Here is a 16,559-nt window from a genome sequence, read left to right as displayed (position 1 = left end):
AGTCTTCTTGGAATTGACAAATTAAAAAAAAAGGAAAAAAAAAAAAACAAACCAAACCCCAAAGAAACCAAACACAGAGCAAACCAGAATCCCTTCGTTTAAAATATGTGATTGTTTTACTGGTTTTACTGTCGTGAAACTGAGCTCAAACGAGCAATACACTCTGTTTCCTGGGTTATCAAGGACTGTCCTGTTTTAACAAGGACTTAAACAAGGGAAACAAGGACTGATCTGTTGTGAAACAGTGATGGGAGATGCAGGAAACACTGGTTTGAAGGGTGGTAGCTCCCTAGCTGCTCCCCTCATGGGCATTCTGACAAGGCTGATCCTTGTAAATAAAATTATTAATATTTTAAAATATAAAAAAAATTTCATTTCTCTAAATGGCAGGAATATCTGGAAGGAAAAAGGATGGGGCACCCAAGTCTGGTCACGGAGCCTGGGGTGTCACTTGAGGAGGATAACATTTCTGAGAACTTGTGAGGTGAACAGCCAAACAGCTGCAAACTCTGAAACCCCTGGATTAGAGAGGGTTTAACCCTCATTAAAGAGCTGTCCTTACAGACTGTGCAGTTTGGATCTTGGCTGGGGACAAGGCAGGGCACGTGTATCCCTCCTGAGCCTCAGGTGGTGGAAGAGCAGAGCTGGGCAGCTTCCAGCTGCTCCTTCTGCTGGGGACAGAGGTGGCAACACCAACACCCTGGGGACTGGCTCTGGCCTCACCTCCAAGGGCAGAATTGGGATGAGAAAGATTTCCCAGGTGGGGCTTTTCACCCTTCCAGGCACATTTTGCATGGTCAGACAGGCAGCAGCCACGCTGTTAGCACAGAACCAGGCCCCAGTGGTGATTAATTTGCAGTATTTTTTCCACTCCTGCTTCCATGCTATTGATTCTGACAGATTGTGGCCTTTTGCTAATCCTCTTGGTGCAGTTAGAAGGATGAAAAAGGCAGCACAGTGAGCAGAGTTTGTCCACATGCAGAGGATGTCCAGGACAGAACACAACTCTGGGAGCTGCTTTCCCCAACCTGTAGGGAAAGGCTGCCTGACAGAAGGGAAAACTCACCTAAAAAGTTGATTTTTGGGCTGGCTTTGATGTATCTTATTGGTGCCAAATTTGGTATGAACTGCAGGAGAAAGGATATTTTGCTACCTTAAATAAAAAGGCACTGGCTGAGCACCTGTTCTGTCCTCCTCCTCCTCCTCTTCCTCCTCTCCCCTCCTTAGTTGTGGGCTGGTTGTTGGGTTGTGTTGTAATTTTTTGTGGGTGTTTTCTATTTTTTGATGTGTGGGTTTTTTTGTTTGTTTGGGTTTTTTTGTTTTGATTTTTTTTTGTTTGGTTTTTTTGGTGGTTTGCTTGGGTTTTTTTGTGTGTGGCTTTTGGGTTTTTTTTGGATTTTTTTTTGTTTGTTGTTTGGTTTTGGTTTTGGTTTTTGGTTTTGTTTTTTGGTTTTGGTTTTGGTTTTTGGTTTTGTTTTTGTTTTTGGTTTTTGGTTTTTTTTCTTTTTTTTGTTTTTGTGTGTTTTAATTATACTTTTGCTGTGGGATTTTCTCCTGGCTTCCCTTCTTTATTTTTCTCCCTTAACTGGGTTCTGCACACCTGAATGATGGCAAGACAGGTTTGGAGGGCGTAGAGGATGAGAGTCACACCACAACCCTTGGCAAACAGCTTTACCTGCTTTATCCACCAGGAGTACCCACAAAAATTGATTATTCCACCATCTTCATGGAGGGCCTCACAAAGTGACAGCACAGGAAAAGATGTGCATTTTTACAGCTAGGAAAAGCAAAATCATAAACCAGGGATGATATTACAGAAGTGCTTTTTCAGATAAATTCATGTATTCTCTAAATGTTCCACACTGTTAGCAAGCCCCTAGCTTAATATTATCCTGTGCCATTATGTTTTAAATATACAGAGTTGTTTCTGGTTTTCCTGTAGTGTTTCCAGGAACTCATGCTAAAATATTATCACTTTTCCCACAGCAGTGGCAAGTTGTTATCCTCAATTTTTTTTTCTTGTTATCTAAAATGTTTGTTTAAAAATCATAAGTAATTTCTGTGGCAACAATGGTTCCTGTTTTCTGTAATATGTAGAGAAGTGCATTATTGATGAACTAATATATGGGTGCATCACTCAAAGAATGCTGAGGAAAACCATGAGGGAGAATCACAGATACATTTTGCACATAATGCATTTTTTTTTCTATATGTATTTTAACCAATTACCTTTTTACTTCTGCTTTAGGGGAAAAAAAAAATCTAAAATCTTTTATATATCATCTGTAAGCCAAAAATATGGGTTTTTTGGCTCAAGAGCTAATGCAGTTTTGCTGTGTCATGAGAAAGAAAAGGCAAGGATCCAACTCCCATGTTCCTGCCCCTGAACAGACAGGCTAGAACAGCCCCAACACACTCCTCTCAAGTTTTGATATAAAATTGGTAGGAGAAATGCTAGATAAATCTTCGTTTCAAGCTTTAGTTTCCAAATAATAGTACAGCTGAAAAATGCCTGGTTTATATATGACAGAGAAGAAATCTGTCTTTGTAAAAAAGACATTACAGGGCTGAGATAAAACATTTTTCAGCTGATTCTGTCTCCTCATCTTGGGTAACACCTTGAGGGGGAGTTGTTAAAGAGGATATATTAACTCAGGTTTGGGTTTCTAGGAGACCTAAGAGCACATAAAACCATCAGGGAACTAACAAACTTCATCTCTTCTAAATTATTGCCTTAAATAACTTCTAAGTGTGTTTTGCTTGGGTGTAGATAAATTTCATGGAGATCAGGTGTCACAGAGCAGAACAGAACAGAAATCAAGGCAAAGTCTCTGCACTCCTTCCTCACAGAAATAAATCTTCATGGGTGGCATGAGGGCTGTTTGACAAAACCAAAATATTACACAGAAACTGCATGGAGCCCTTCCAGTCCCTTAATCACCACTAAATGCTATTTATAAATATGGAATTCCACTGACGTAACCAACAAAGGCAAATTAACAATTTACATTCGTGTTCCACCCTTGTGTTTCTGTAATAACATTTTTTTTTAATAACCCAAATATCCTGGCACCCATCAGTTAAGGTCTGCTCCAGAAGATGCAGTCCAGGATGCCTTCAAGGGGAGCACATTTTTGTTTTAATTTTTGTTTTTCTTTGTATTTGGGTTTTTTGGTTTTTGGTTTTTTTTGGGGTTTTTTTTGTGTGGAATTTCTGCTCTCTGCTAACTTTTCTAACCCCTGCTGTTGCAACAGGCCATGATCTGAAGAGGGAAGCAGGCTTTGTGGAAATCAAAGAAAAAAGCTCAATTTCAGCAAGAGACAGAAAAACATATTGTGGCATCATCAAAATTGTCCCGAATAACAAAACAAAATGGCAAGGAGAAAGAAATCCAGACATGAAGCAGAAAACATAAAGGTGAAGACGTGGAAAGAAATGTCAGTGTAATGGAAAATGGAAAAATGCAGAAAGGTGGAAAAAAGGAAAGAAGTCAAAATTAAAGTGGAAAAGCATGAAGGTAACCAAGACTATCTTGAGCAGATAAAATTGGTGTCAGGGGTCAGATGAGCAGTGTGTTTATCTTTTATCATGTTTTTCCATCAATTTATCTTTTATCATGTTTTTTGTTGGTCCAGAAACTCTGTTCAGATTCTTTCTCTCTGTTGGTGCTGACTTGATTTGGAGAAAAAGAAGTGGACTGTAAATAAAACTCATTATACTGGAGAATAAGTTGGTCAAAGATTTCCTCTGCCTTCTTTATTGGTTAATTGATTTAACTCATTTGTGTGTGCTTAGGGTTTTTTTTTTTAATTGTTGTTTGTTTGTTTGTTTGCTCCAATTGGGCGGCATTAAAAAGTTTGCTGTTCATTTCATGTTGAAATATTTTTTTGAGTATGCATAAATAAATCTGTGCAGAGGTCTTGGTAGGCAAATGGGTGAACATTTGCACCTCAAACATAGCAAAATGAATGAATATGAATATGATTATTTCTGGTGATTATATTCTGCTTATGGTTGTGGCTTTTTCTGAAGAGTGAAACTGGTTGTCTCCCTGACAAAATCAAGGGGTTTTTCTGAGGTGTGGGGTTTCTGGGGTTTTATTTTTTTTTTTTTATCCCCAAAAGTGAGACTGGAATGACAAACTATGAGAGGAATGGGATAGGGTCAACCAGCCTGGATAAAATATCAGACTGATCAAAACCATGAAATCCAACACAGGTTTCAGAAAAGAAAACAAAGCCACAGAAGACATAAAATGCAGCTCTGCATATAAATTTTATAACTGTATAAATTTTGTGCATCAATAGTGGAATGAAACCAAAGGAGAAAAAAAATATATATACAAAAAAAGCAATTGGGACAGAGGAAATAAACTGAAAAGACTGTGAAAAGTAAGGAGGTAAAACCGTCTTGCAGATGAGAAATTTTGTTCAAATCCAAATTAACTGTATTAACCAAAAAGGAGAGAACCAGGAGCTAGAACTGACACTGAAACCAGCAAATCATTTCTAGAGAAAAATTGAAATATTTAAAAGAGAACATAGACATAGAACTTTGTCTACTGCAGTGTTAGAAACTGGGAAAGTGTTCAGTAAAACTAAAGAAAACTCTCTTTTCCAGAGAGTGGACATTTGACAGGCAGAGCTCTGTGTCCATGAAAGCAAAGTATAATTGCAGAGCAATAACAATTTATGAAATACTGTTTGTTCTGGTTGACAAATATTGAGTTTTAGGGGGGTGTCAGGAGATTTTACACTGATGGAGGGGCAGAAAATTTGGGTACCCAGACCTACTGGCACTGCTGTGGCCTCACCTGTCACTTTAAGACAGCACCAGGTATTTCTGGACAGCAGCAAAATAACAAATACATGTAAATAAAGTAATTTGATCATTATCCAGTCAATCAGTCTGATCTCAGCAGCAAACAGGACTTTAGAACAAATTTTGAAGGAAAATTGTTGAACAACAGGAATAGAGTCAGTACTAGAAAGAGGGATAAGATTAAACAGATATTTAACAAAGAAAGTCAGAATAGTCTGATATCAGGTACGTAACAAAAAACAAATGTGTAAGGCTGAGGAATGCAATGCATCATTTGCTTAGAGCTTAGGGAATTTAATGATACGGAAAAAATATATTAAAAAGGCCAGTGAACTGCCTGCAGTACAATTTCTGTAACATTTCCACTAATTTTACCTTATAAAGTAATTGTGACTTTTGGATAAGTACAATTTTCACATGGCTTATTAAGCAGCACTGAAAGGAGGAGAGTGTGTATTTAAAGCACTTGAAGAAAGAAGGGTGGAAAAATTAGGAAAACATTTAATGCTGAATGCAAAACCCAGCTTTTTGAGGTCTTGTTTGAAGAATTACTGATATAGAGCTTGTAGTTGTTAATTTTGAGTGGCAGTGAGGGAGACTGACTGCTAAATACTGTCTACCACCACAGACTATGGATCAGCACTGCAGCACAACTGGGAACAGCAAATTTGATCCAGGGTCTGAAGAACAAAGCATGGAAATGGAAAACAGAAATACTGGGGCCAAATGAGGATTTTATCTGGAACAAAATCCTGGATGGATGCACTCAAGGAGTAAGAGTTCAGATGAGAACGAGTGTAAAGGTGAATTCCTGACATTAAGAGGTTACAATATCCAACTAGGACAATAATCAGGAGGTGATACACTTAGAGAATAATTTGAAGACACACACTCAAATGGCAGCTGTGGGGTTATGGTGTTATCTTACTGGTGTATTAAAGCCTCAAAGAAGAAAAAATATTATTGGAAGCCAAAGAACAGCAGCCTGAGAAGAATTAGGCCATAAAATAACCGTGGAGGATTAGGAAGGTGTTTTCCATGTCAGAAAAGTAGGGTGCAGAACCCCTTTGGCAGTAAGAAGACCTGAAACCCAGCTTTTCAACAAATAAAACTCAGCCTATAGGAGATTACGTGATGTAAAGAATGAGGAATATAACACACTTTCCTTCCCTGCCTCAGGAAATCCCTTTCACACCTTTTGTAATCCCAAAGTATTCCCAGGCATGCAGCCCTGGCAGAGTTTAGCCACACATCTCCTGGATTTCAGCTGTGGAGGGGGATGCTGGATTTGTTAATGTGATTAAAAAAAACACCTGAACATCTTCTACAGTGTTCCCTAATCTCCATCCCATTTCCAGGTATAGATTTTTTAATCATCTTTTCTTTTTTTGGTTTGTTTGTTTCTTTATTAACTGCAGCACTGGGAGAGAGGGATCCCAGCCCAGGTGGAATTCCACAATGCAGAGAGGAATGGCAAAAATCAGAAGCAAAAATGCCTCAGCAGTTTCAGTCTCTTTGATTTGGGGGCTCCCTGTGCATTTCAGAGCCTGAACCACCCGGAGGACTTGTGGTGGAGCTCAAATTTAAATCTTTATCCAGTTTATCTTCCAGGAATAAACTCTGGAGGTACAGGTGAGTTTTCACAAGGAGGGAGAAGGGTTCACCTTGAAACTTCTGTTAGCTTTGAACTGTTTGGGTTAGTAACAATGACATGTATGACTCCTGAATTACACTGAAGTGCTATCACACTAATTTAATTTTCCAAAAAAATGTCAAGCTCAGAGACAAAAAACTGCATCATACAAGGAAAGGCAAAATATATGTTTGTTAGACATCGATGTCTGATTTGAAATTTGCCCTGGGATAAAAGTGCTCATCATCTCAGAGCAGTGACAGATCTTCATTTTGACATCACACCTTCACTTGACCTTCATCCTGAGTCTCCTCAGAGGGAGAGCAGCTGTCTCTTACTCCTTGCCTGACCTTGACAATCCCTGTTTTAATAATAGGTACAGGGTGCCTTTAACTTCTGTGACTTTCCTGTGAACTCCTGAACGTCCAGCCCTTCCTCATACCCTGCTCTAGCTTGGTAATTCATATTTACACAAACAGCACAAATTTTTCTGGCTGTTGAAAGAAATAAATCAAACTTTAAAAAGAGAGAGGGGGAGTGAGAGAGAGAGACAGAGAGAGGAGGGGCAGTAAGTAATCCTGAATTTCTTAACTTTGCAAAATTAATTTTAGCCAGGCTCAAGGAAGGTAGGGGTGAAGGCAGGAAAATCCCTGTTCATTCTGTCTGTCCTCACTGCATAAACCCCCTGATTCTTCTTGTGCAGGATAACCCTCAACGACTGAAGCTGGGACTGAAAAAACAGCTGCATTGTGCTGCAGGCTCAAATCCTGCCACAGCTATAATCTCTGGGACTCAAACAGGAACCAAACAGGATTCTGCAGGAGGCCAGGATAATATTTAGTGTGAACTAAAGGTATCAGGAAAGGCATATTTCTTTCAGGGTAAGTTAATTTTTTTTTTTTTTTTTTTTTTACTGGTTTAGTTTGCCCAGTTATGATCTCTGATGCACTGAGCCTTTTTAAATAAACCACAGCAATAAATATCTGTGCTCTGGAGAACTGTGTATGGCAGACCTCTTAAAATCAAACCTATTCTACAATAAACTGAAGTATTTTAACCCACTGCAGTTTATTACTTTAGGATGCATGCTTTTTCTCTTTGTCTTAAATCATGCTGTACTTTACTCACTAACCTTTGCAAGGTTGTGACTAAGTGCTATTAAACAGTGCAACTTTCTTTTTTTTTTTGATTTTTCTTTTTAAACAGAACCAGAAAAGAAAACATTCGGTCACTAGTAATGCAAGTATTTAAAAACAGAGTGACAGCATTAAAAAAAAAGTAAATTAAGGATCATTAGGCACATTATTCTGTTTCCCTCAGCAATATGAAGATATTGGTATTTTCTCACTTATTTCCTTACCTTGAATGTGAATGATTCTTTCATGCTCCAGACTTGAGTTGCCAGGGTGAGGTTCAGCCCCACAGGCAGAGATCAGCACCAGAAGAAGTAGAGTCTTCATCTTTACAGCCAAAAGAGTCTTCTTCACTGTAAGGGCATCACATGCAAAGAGGATTGTGAATTTTTGGAAACCTTTTACAGTGTTGCACTGCACAGCTTGTGAGAGCAGTGATGTTTCAAGGTTTTTTTTGGTTTTTTGGTTTTTTTTAATGCATTGAACCCACTCAGCCGGCAGAAGTTACAACAGCTGCTAATTTGTTAGGCATGAATATTGGACCATTCTATTGTGGACTTTAGCTAAGTGAAACTGGTGATCCATATTTAACTCTGCCTATGCAGGAATGCAACAAGGGAAAAAAATAAAAAGTGCAGAGACAAATAATTCTAAGCCAAACTCTTTACAAGACCACACGTAAGCAGCACCTGTGCTTCAAAAGAGGTTCTGGTGTACTTTTGATTTTCCAGACCTACTCTAGATCTAGTCTGCAAATACAATTAAAACAATGAAAGCTCTACCACTGTATCTCCATCCACTCCATGATGCAATCTGCTGGTGATAGGTTTTCAAGATTAAAACAATCTTCTTGTAGGTTTTGGCATTTCAATCAAGTCTGCAGCTTAACTTAGCAGTCAGGGTGGCAAATGTGCTCGAGCTAAACAGTGAAGATGACAAAACACTTATTAGGCTGAGTAAGGAAGATCAATTTGACTTCAGACCCACTTACCATTAAAAAAAAAAAAAAAAAAGCCTGAACACACAGTGAAATGTTTGAAACCATGCACAAAGTAGGTTAGAGTTGAATATGCTACCACTGCAGTTGCCCTGATTGATTTTTCATTCATTTCCACCTAGAATGCTGACGCACTCACTGAGTGTGCCAGGTAGGGTCTCTGCAGTCAGCAGAGCTCAGCGCTGCAGGGAAAAATCTCTGCCAGCCTCTGAGAAGTAATTAGGCAAATGAGGACCTGAAATAGAAAAGGAGGCATAAAATACAGGAGGCTTTATGTGGAGGGTTTGGGCTGCTGTTGTGTTTTATGGCTGTAGTTTTTGTGAATCTGATTCCTTGAAATAAAAGGCAGCTATTTCCCAACTTTGTCTTTAAAGAGAGTAGGATTTCCCCCCACCCCCCCATCATCAAATAGTGGTGTCATTATTAATATTATTTTTTTTTTCTCTCAAATGCACAGAGATAATTCTTTCCTCCTTTTTTTTTTTTCCTCTAATAAAGCAAGAAACAGATAAAACTCGCAGAGTATTCAGTCAAAACCAGGGTCTAGGTGTGAGTTTTGAAAGCGGCTCCCTTACCCCCAGACAGACACAAACCCTGAAGTGCTTCAAGTCCAGATCTAAACGCTGTAAGCTGACCCAACCTCTGCTGCAGACTGAAATGCAGAAATCCTATTGCCATTTTTCCATATCAGAACATGCACGTTTTACTTGCCTGCCCTTCCATTTCTTCGCAGCCAGCTTGGGTGGGAGCTCAAAACCAAACATTCAGCATCCCTCAATCCTTCCTGTGGAGTGCCTAGAGGTAGGACAAGTGCTGGCTGCACTCTCTTTCCTAGGTGGTCCAGGCTCAGTAAACCAAGCCTCGGCCACTCCCTCTTTCCTGGAAAGCCTGGGAGGCTGGTGACCTCCATCTGGGACAGCAAGGACAGATGTGGCTCCCTCTAGAGCACATCAGCCCGAGCCTGAGCTCAGGGAGGGTCACTCCTGGGCAGCTGGGTGCTCCTTCTGATGCCTTAGGGTTTTAGCTTTTATATTTTTCCAATCCTGTTCCGCTTTAGGGTATAACTCTATATTCCAAATAGAGTGTTAGTTGCTGTCTTCACGTTTTTGGTCAGACAAAACAATCCCTCTGGGCCTGAAACTCAAGGACACCCTACAGCCTCAGGTCCCAAAAGTATAAACAAAAGTGAACTGGGGGGAGCAAAGTGGGGGTTAATTACTTCATTACCTGGAGCTGGAACTGGAGGATTAACCCCTGAAATGTAAATGGACCAAACTTAAAATTGTGTGGAAAACTCATAACCACTGTCCATTTTGGGTGCAGCCTCTGGGAGGCTGCTGAGTGTCCAAAATGCACCTTTTGAAGGCCTTTAATAAATACCCACTTTATTCTCTCAGTCTTGTCCAGCCTCTGTTCCACTCCAAGGCATCATTCCTGCCTGGGACATCATGGCACACTCGTGTGACACCACCCTGCCCTGTCCCTCACAAACCCCACACTTTGTGCTCCCTCTCAGAGTGCAAAATCCTGTAGGTTTGGGGTTTGGGGTGGATTTTTTTCTCTTTTGGGCTACTGACAAACTTCTGACATTTATTTTTACTAACGATTTTTATCGATTCCGACATAGCCTGTTGAACAAAAGCTTTTTCTGGGGAGGCAAGGTCTCTGTGAGTGATCCCACCTCCACCTGCAGCTTGGAGGCAAAACCTCAGGGGCTCTGCAGATCAGCCTTAGCAGCTCGCTGGCACTTTGGCTTTACTTCTAGCCACAAATCTGCCCTTTTCTGTGGCATTAAACAGTGACTGGGCCTTTCCTGGGGACAGCAACCCCATCTATTCCATCTATTCCTGCGTGCACAGGCCCTGCTGAGGAGGGAGGAATGTTCACCTCTGGTAACACGGATGGAGAGCTCCACACATGCCTCCCTTTCCTTCCCTACACTGATGGGGCAAACTCCTCCATGCAGCACCATCTGGTGATGATTTCCAGAGCAAATCATTTCAGGATGAAGGATGCACCTTTTAGGGATATTCACCTGTACCTCCGGGCAGGTCTGACCTGATTTTAGAGTGTTTATGTGATAGCATCACACGGGCAGGGTGAGAGTCTGTTTTTCCTTTTCCTCAGTGTCCAGCTGAACAATCCCACATGTCACAGGTGTTGGCAGCCTTCTGGCTACAGATCATCACAGGGTTTTTTTGGGGTTTTTTTTTGTTTGGTTCTTTTTGAGGGAGGGTAATTTACCCAAGAGGATGGCATTTTAGATTTGTTAAAAGGCAGGGATTGTGAGGAAAGACCTGGTACCACTCTCCTCCTCTGGGATTCCCCACGATGGGATTTGAGCCAAGGCAACATTACCAGTCCAAGAATCTGACCCCTGGTGGTTTGTAGGTTATCCAAAAATCAATTAGCCAGAGGAATTCACATCCTCAGCCTCTAGCCACAGCAATAGAAGTCAGACTCCTTTTCTCCTTTTCTGAGGACCTCAGGGGAGACATGATAGGTGTGGATGTTTTCATATTAGAATGAATGAAATCTTGGCTGGGACTAGGTGATTAGGTGATTTTTTTTTTTTTTTTTTTTTTTTTGGTAAGGAATGGTAAAGATTAGTCATATTCAAGAAATTCACAATGGTTTAAATTACAGGCACACAGAGAAACTGGGAAGCAGTTTTAAAGGGAGAACCTCAAGGCTCAGGGAAGTGTTCAAGGTCACTGCACGCTCAGGGTTTAAATTCTCGATAACTGCTCATTCTCAGATACATTTTGAAGTTCTGACATTAATCACCACTCTTTAATACTTATCTGGCCTTAATTAATCTACTACTGGCATATCCAAAAGGCTGTTAAGCACCAATTTTTGTATTTTAACAAAATATTACAAGAGTTTACAGAATGCTTTCAAGCAATTTGGCTGCATAAGTGACAAGCATCTCTCTGAAGGGCAGAACACTGAAAAACAGCATTACCTACCAATGGCTGTTTTGAATAGAATAATATTATTTGAATAGAATAATATTATTTACTTTTGCAAGTGCTGTCTAGCTGCAGAACATACAAACATCCACTGTGTGAGGACATGGGCCACCTACCTCAATATTCTCTCTCTGGCAGTAGTTAAAAACCTTTAAAGTGGAAAGATCTTTGTTCACAGGAGGTAATTTTTGTCTTATGTGAAGAGGCGATGATTTCTTACATCAAATGTTTGTTTCCCTGAGTTGCAAGACCTGTAAAAGTCTGAACTGAAAGTGGCACATGAGAAACCCAAACTCCTTGGGCAGAAACAGGAGGCTTCTTTCTGCCTTTCTGTGGGGTATTCCAAATTTAGTACACTGAGGCTTAGCAACTAAAGGGATCAATGGCAGCTAAAATAGGGAACAGAATCAATAAAATCAGTCTTGAAAATTTGGGGTTGAAATAACCCCCTGATCTGTGGATTATTCACAGCCATGCACAAACCTACTGTATAAATAAGCCTTTACATGCTCCTCTCTGTGGAGCTGGTGTTAAACAGAGAGAATATCTATTAACAGAGCAAAATGTGTATTTTCAGGGAGATGCTGCCAGCAGCAGTAATGAAGGGCCTGTCATCTTTTGTGGGAGTCCAGGGCTTCCCTCTGGCTGCCCTGGCAGGTCTGGGACTCTGGCAGGGGTCAGGAACCCCCCTGGACAGAGCCCCCAGAGACACTGGCTGTGATCTCTGTCCATGGAAAAGAGTTTTCAATCTTACAGGATTAATTACAACCTCTGAGTGTTTGATAAGAGTAATAATTAAGTGTGACACGGGTGCAAAAGTAAAATTTCAGGATTCTAGATTAGGGGTTCAAAGGGGACAAGATGGAGGAAATTGGGTGTGCCTTGTCCTTTTTCTCCTTCTTCATGCCCTCCATGTTTCACTGCGGTGTTGGCATTTTTCTGTTGGTTCAGGCTGGGGACACAGTGTCCAACGTAGGTGACAGATATTGGCACGTTATTGTAAATCCAGCACAGGTAGTTTGTGGTATTTAATGTTTGTACCATCCCACTGAGGGCAGAGCCCCACACGCTGCCCTGCAGGACAGAGCTGCGGCAGGGCAGCAGAACATGTTAGAGATAAACAGAATAAACAACCTTGAAACAGCACAGACCAATTATGGCTTCTTCTTTGGCAACGGGACTGACAGACAGAGACTTTTTACAACCTCGGGAGCATTTAAATACCACAGATTTTGACAATCTTTAGGCACTTCTGGTGGGTAATAGAATAATAAGACCAGTCCAGGCAGTACTCACACACTGCCTTCAGCAGATTTTCTTAAAACTGGCAACTTGGAGCAGAACACTTCAGTCCAGCTGATTAAACAGATTTCTGCTCAGTCCCAAGGCTGCTCAAGATCAAATCTTATCTGTGTGTGCAAACCCCTGGGCTTTGGCAGCTGAGTCAAACTGCGAGAATGGAATTCAGCTCCAGACTGTGGGCACCTGAGCTATTTTGTCTGTGTGCAAAATGTTTACATCCCACTCAGAAGCCCAGGCTGTTGTCACAGTTGGTTTGTACCTGGCCAGCGTGGTGGAAGGGAAGGGTGTGTTTGACTGACCGAGGATGATTTTTGTCCATTCATTTTTGTTTTTTAATAACCTTCATCTCCTCCAGAAGCCCTCCATTCTCCAAAGACAGGAGTAAAATGTTCATTTCCAGCCTCAGACTTGAGACCTCAGTTCCCTGATTGTATTTTAAACCTAGAGTACCACATTTTCTAGACCACATGACCTTGACTCTACCCTACAAACAATGACAGAATTGCTTCTACCCTGTGTTTCTGGAAATCCACTTCTTGCCATGACTACCCTTACAGTGCCTGCTCTGGATACTGCTTTTCACTCATTTTGCTAAGATAATTTTTCTCCTTGAAAAAGTTCCCCAGAATGATGGAATCAAGGCAGGACAAACTCAGCAGACTGATTCCCCAAGCTAAATTGTTCCTGCAAAATAAAATTTACTGGTGTGGTGATTAAAAAAGAAAGAACAATTGGTGGCATAGGAGTGATAATGTTTACATTGTCTACAAGGATGACTTAAAAGTCACATTCCAAGGTTTCCTCCTTCCTTGGTGCTTCAGTATTTGAGGCAATTTGTGTGAGATTTGGGGCCATCTGAGGTAGCAGACAGTTGCTGTCTGGAGAACAGGTTGTGATCGTGGCTCTCCAGCCCTGGGCAGAACAGCTCAGTGCAAAAGCAGCATGACACCCCAGACACGTCTGGAATCCCCTGCAGCCCAATAATTTTCCAGGAGGAATGCTGATAAATTGCTTGCAGAGAGAAAAAAAAATGGCCTTTATGGCTTTTGAAGTGCCTGCCTTGCACCAGATATGGAATTTATTCCAGAATTTATTCCAGAAACACAGGGTAGAAGCAATTCTGTCATTATCTGTAGGGTAGAGTCAAGGTCATGTGGTCTAGAAAATTTGGTACTCTAGGTTTTAAACACAATCAGGAATAAAGCAAATGTTCTTTAAAATCTACCCTGAAAGGAATGCTGTTCGCTCAGTGCCTCCATTAGTTTATTTCTTGAGTTTTCTATGCGTTTTTCTGGGTTTTTTTCCCCCTTTATTTATTTATTTATTTATTGTTTGTTTGTTTGTTTATTTGATTTGGTTTGTTTTTTTAAAATTTTATTTTAATAATGATCTGACTATTATTATTAAATTGTCTGATTATTACAATTAAACTAATTATTATTAATTATTATGATTAAATTATTATTGTTATTACTACTAATTATTGCTTACTAATATTATTAAATTAATAATGGTCTGATTATTATGATTAAACATTATCTGAATAACCAAGTTTTTAGTTCATGAGTTTGGATTTTTTTTCTGCTTTCAGTATGGCAGTGGGATGTTCTGTGATAACACAGAAAGGCAACTTTGCTTTTTGTGTTATAAATTGGACTCTTTTTTTGCAGTGCCTTCATTTATAGAAAACTTTTATTTCAATCTCCACTTATCAAAAAATTGAGAGCTGATTTCCGGACAGATTATGTTTGTATTCTGACACCTTCTTTAGCAAAAATCTCTTCTTGAGCATACAGGCATAGAGGTCAGTGGGAGTCAGTAGAAAACTTGATCTCTCCCCCTCAATTTCTTTGCCTTTTGGTCATATTTACAAAACTGGCTTTTCCTCAGGGCTTTTCTGCTCCCCAGGCCCTGTAAAATTACCCACACTTTTTCTTCAAGGTGGCAGGAATATTTCTCACTGCCCAGCAAAACTTGTGCAAGGCCTTGGGAATTCCAGCCAGGGTTTTGGGTGTTTCTGGTTCTGCCTGTTCTTTCCTGCATGCTTGGATTTCTACAGGGTTATAAATGTCTTAATTTTAGAGTGCTCTATCCCCCTGCCAAAGGTGAACATGAGCTGGGTGCCTGTCTTCTTTAGACAACTAAAAAAAAAAAAAAATCTCATCTATCAAATAACATTAGGCAGTTTCTTACAAACTTTTGTTTTAACTTCTATACAGTATGATTATATAATTTACTGTTATCTTTATAACTGATGTCTTTGGGAGCTTGAACTGCCTTTCTGTACCTAAACTAGTTTGTGTCAGATTTCGTGCTTTAAATGGAATGATTAGTCCAGTCCACCCTCATTTTCTCATTGGTCAGACAGAATTTTTGATCTTTTTGTGTGCAGTGAAAAGGCAAATAACTTACTCAAAGCCCATTTAGGCTAGTGGACATTTTAAAATTTGATTAAGTAGGATAAGACTGAGATATCTGAGTAGGGAGGCTCTAGGGTTAGTTCCCACTATCAATTTATTGGTAACTGGGCACCACAGCAGCACCACCCTCTAGATTCTGCCAGGATGACAAAAAATAGATTTTTTTTCTAAATTGTAGTCCCATTTCATAGTATTCTGTAGTGAGTGGTTGCTGATCCTTCCCACAACCCATGTCATATCTCCCCCAAGAGACCTCCCAGCCACTGAAATTATGATGGAGCTTTGAGCCAGACCTAGAAGATGAATCTGCACAACTAAACCTTCTCCAGTTCCCACCAAATACGTGCAAATCCTTGGAGGAAAAACTGTTATTGCACGTGGAAAAGAAAATGAGCCTCAAACACCAACAAGCCCCACTCCCCGCTAAAAGGACAGAGAAAGGGTTATTTTCTGGAAACGCGGCAAAAATTAATTAATTCGAAAGCAGACAGGTAAACCACCTATTGATATTTACTCCTAGACTTTCTTCTTGGGAAATATTGTAAAAGATGTAGGAATGTTAGGGAACTGTCCTTGCAAAGATAATAGTCTGAGATCTGGAAATGGGCCAGATACTCTCTGTTCCCTCCAGGGAAGGTGCAGCATCTCCTTTCTGACCCACATTTAATGTGGTGGAGTCCCCCATTCCTTTTTCTCCAGACAATTGAAAAGAATTGAAAGGAAAATCAAAATTAAAATTTAAAAAAAAATGGAAATAAAAAACATTAACAGTGAGATCCTTCAAGGATACCACTCTGTGAGAGAACAGATGCACTGCCAGACATCCTGAGCAGTGGATGGTGCCAGCCTGCTGTAAGAATTACTAGCTGTACAACATTTTTGTCATGGGTCCTGGTGCAAAGCATAAAACAGGACTCCTTGCCCAGCCAGCCATGAGAACTCAGTCCTGTCCTCCCTCTTCCTATTTTATTTTTTTTTTTTTTTGTCTTGTGGTGTGAGAACTGCACTGTCTGCACTCTCAGTGTCATTGAGAATGACTTTAAGAAGCCACTCACTTTCATAAAGAAATAATACCAATGGTACAACGCCCTGAATATTTTCAAACTGAAGCTCCACGTTGCCAGTGCAAGCCCCAGTCGGGTCGCTGCTCCTGAGAAGGCAAACTTCAATTTTTTTACAAATTTAAAGCGCTGTTTATTCATCAAATATCTGCTCCTCACTGCAAATACACCCGAGTTTTCTCTGGGTGTTTGGTGGTGAGGAAGTGCAGCCAGATCA

The 16,559-nt window shown here is 40.3% G+C and overlaps 1 protein-coding gene across 1 annotated transcript in view; it reads right to left on the bottom strand.

The window, feature by feature from the left end:
- The window catches only part of HAPLN1 (hyaluronan and proteoglycan link protein 1), a 63,679-nt gene that overhangs the window by 26,380 nt on the left and 20,740 nt on the right, over window positions 1–16,559 (bottom strand). Inside the window, exon 2 of the mRNA XM_002190812.5 lies at window positions 7,815–7,940. Within this exon, the coding sequence (XP_002190848.5) occupies window positions 7,815–7,914 (100 nt within the window). The 5' untranslated portion in view covers window positions 7,915–7,940. The remainder of the gene's footprint in view (window positions 1–7,814; window positions 7,941–16,559) is intronic.

The sequence above is a fragment of the Taeniopygia guttata genome, chromosome Z (assembly GCF_048771995.1).
Source record: "Taeniopygia guttata chromosome Z, bTaeGut7.mat, whole genome shotgun sequence".
Classification (NCBI taxonomy): domain Eukaryota; kingdom Metazoa; phylum Chordata; class Aves; order Passeriformes; family Estrildidae; genus Taeniopygia; species Taeniopygia guttata.
This window is presented reverse-complemented; position numbering and strand designations above follow the sequence as displayed.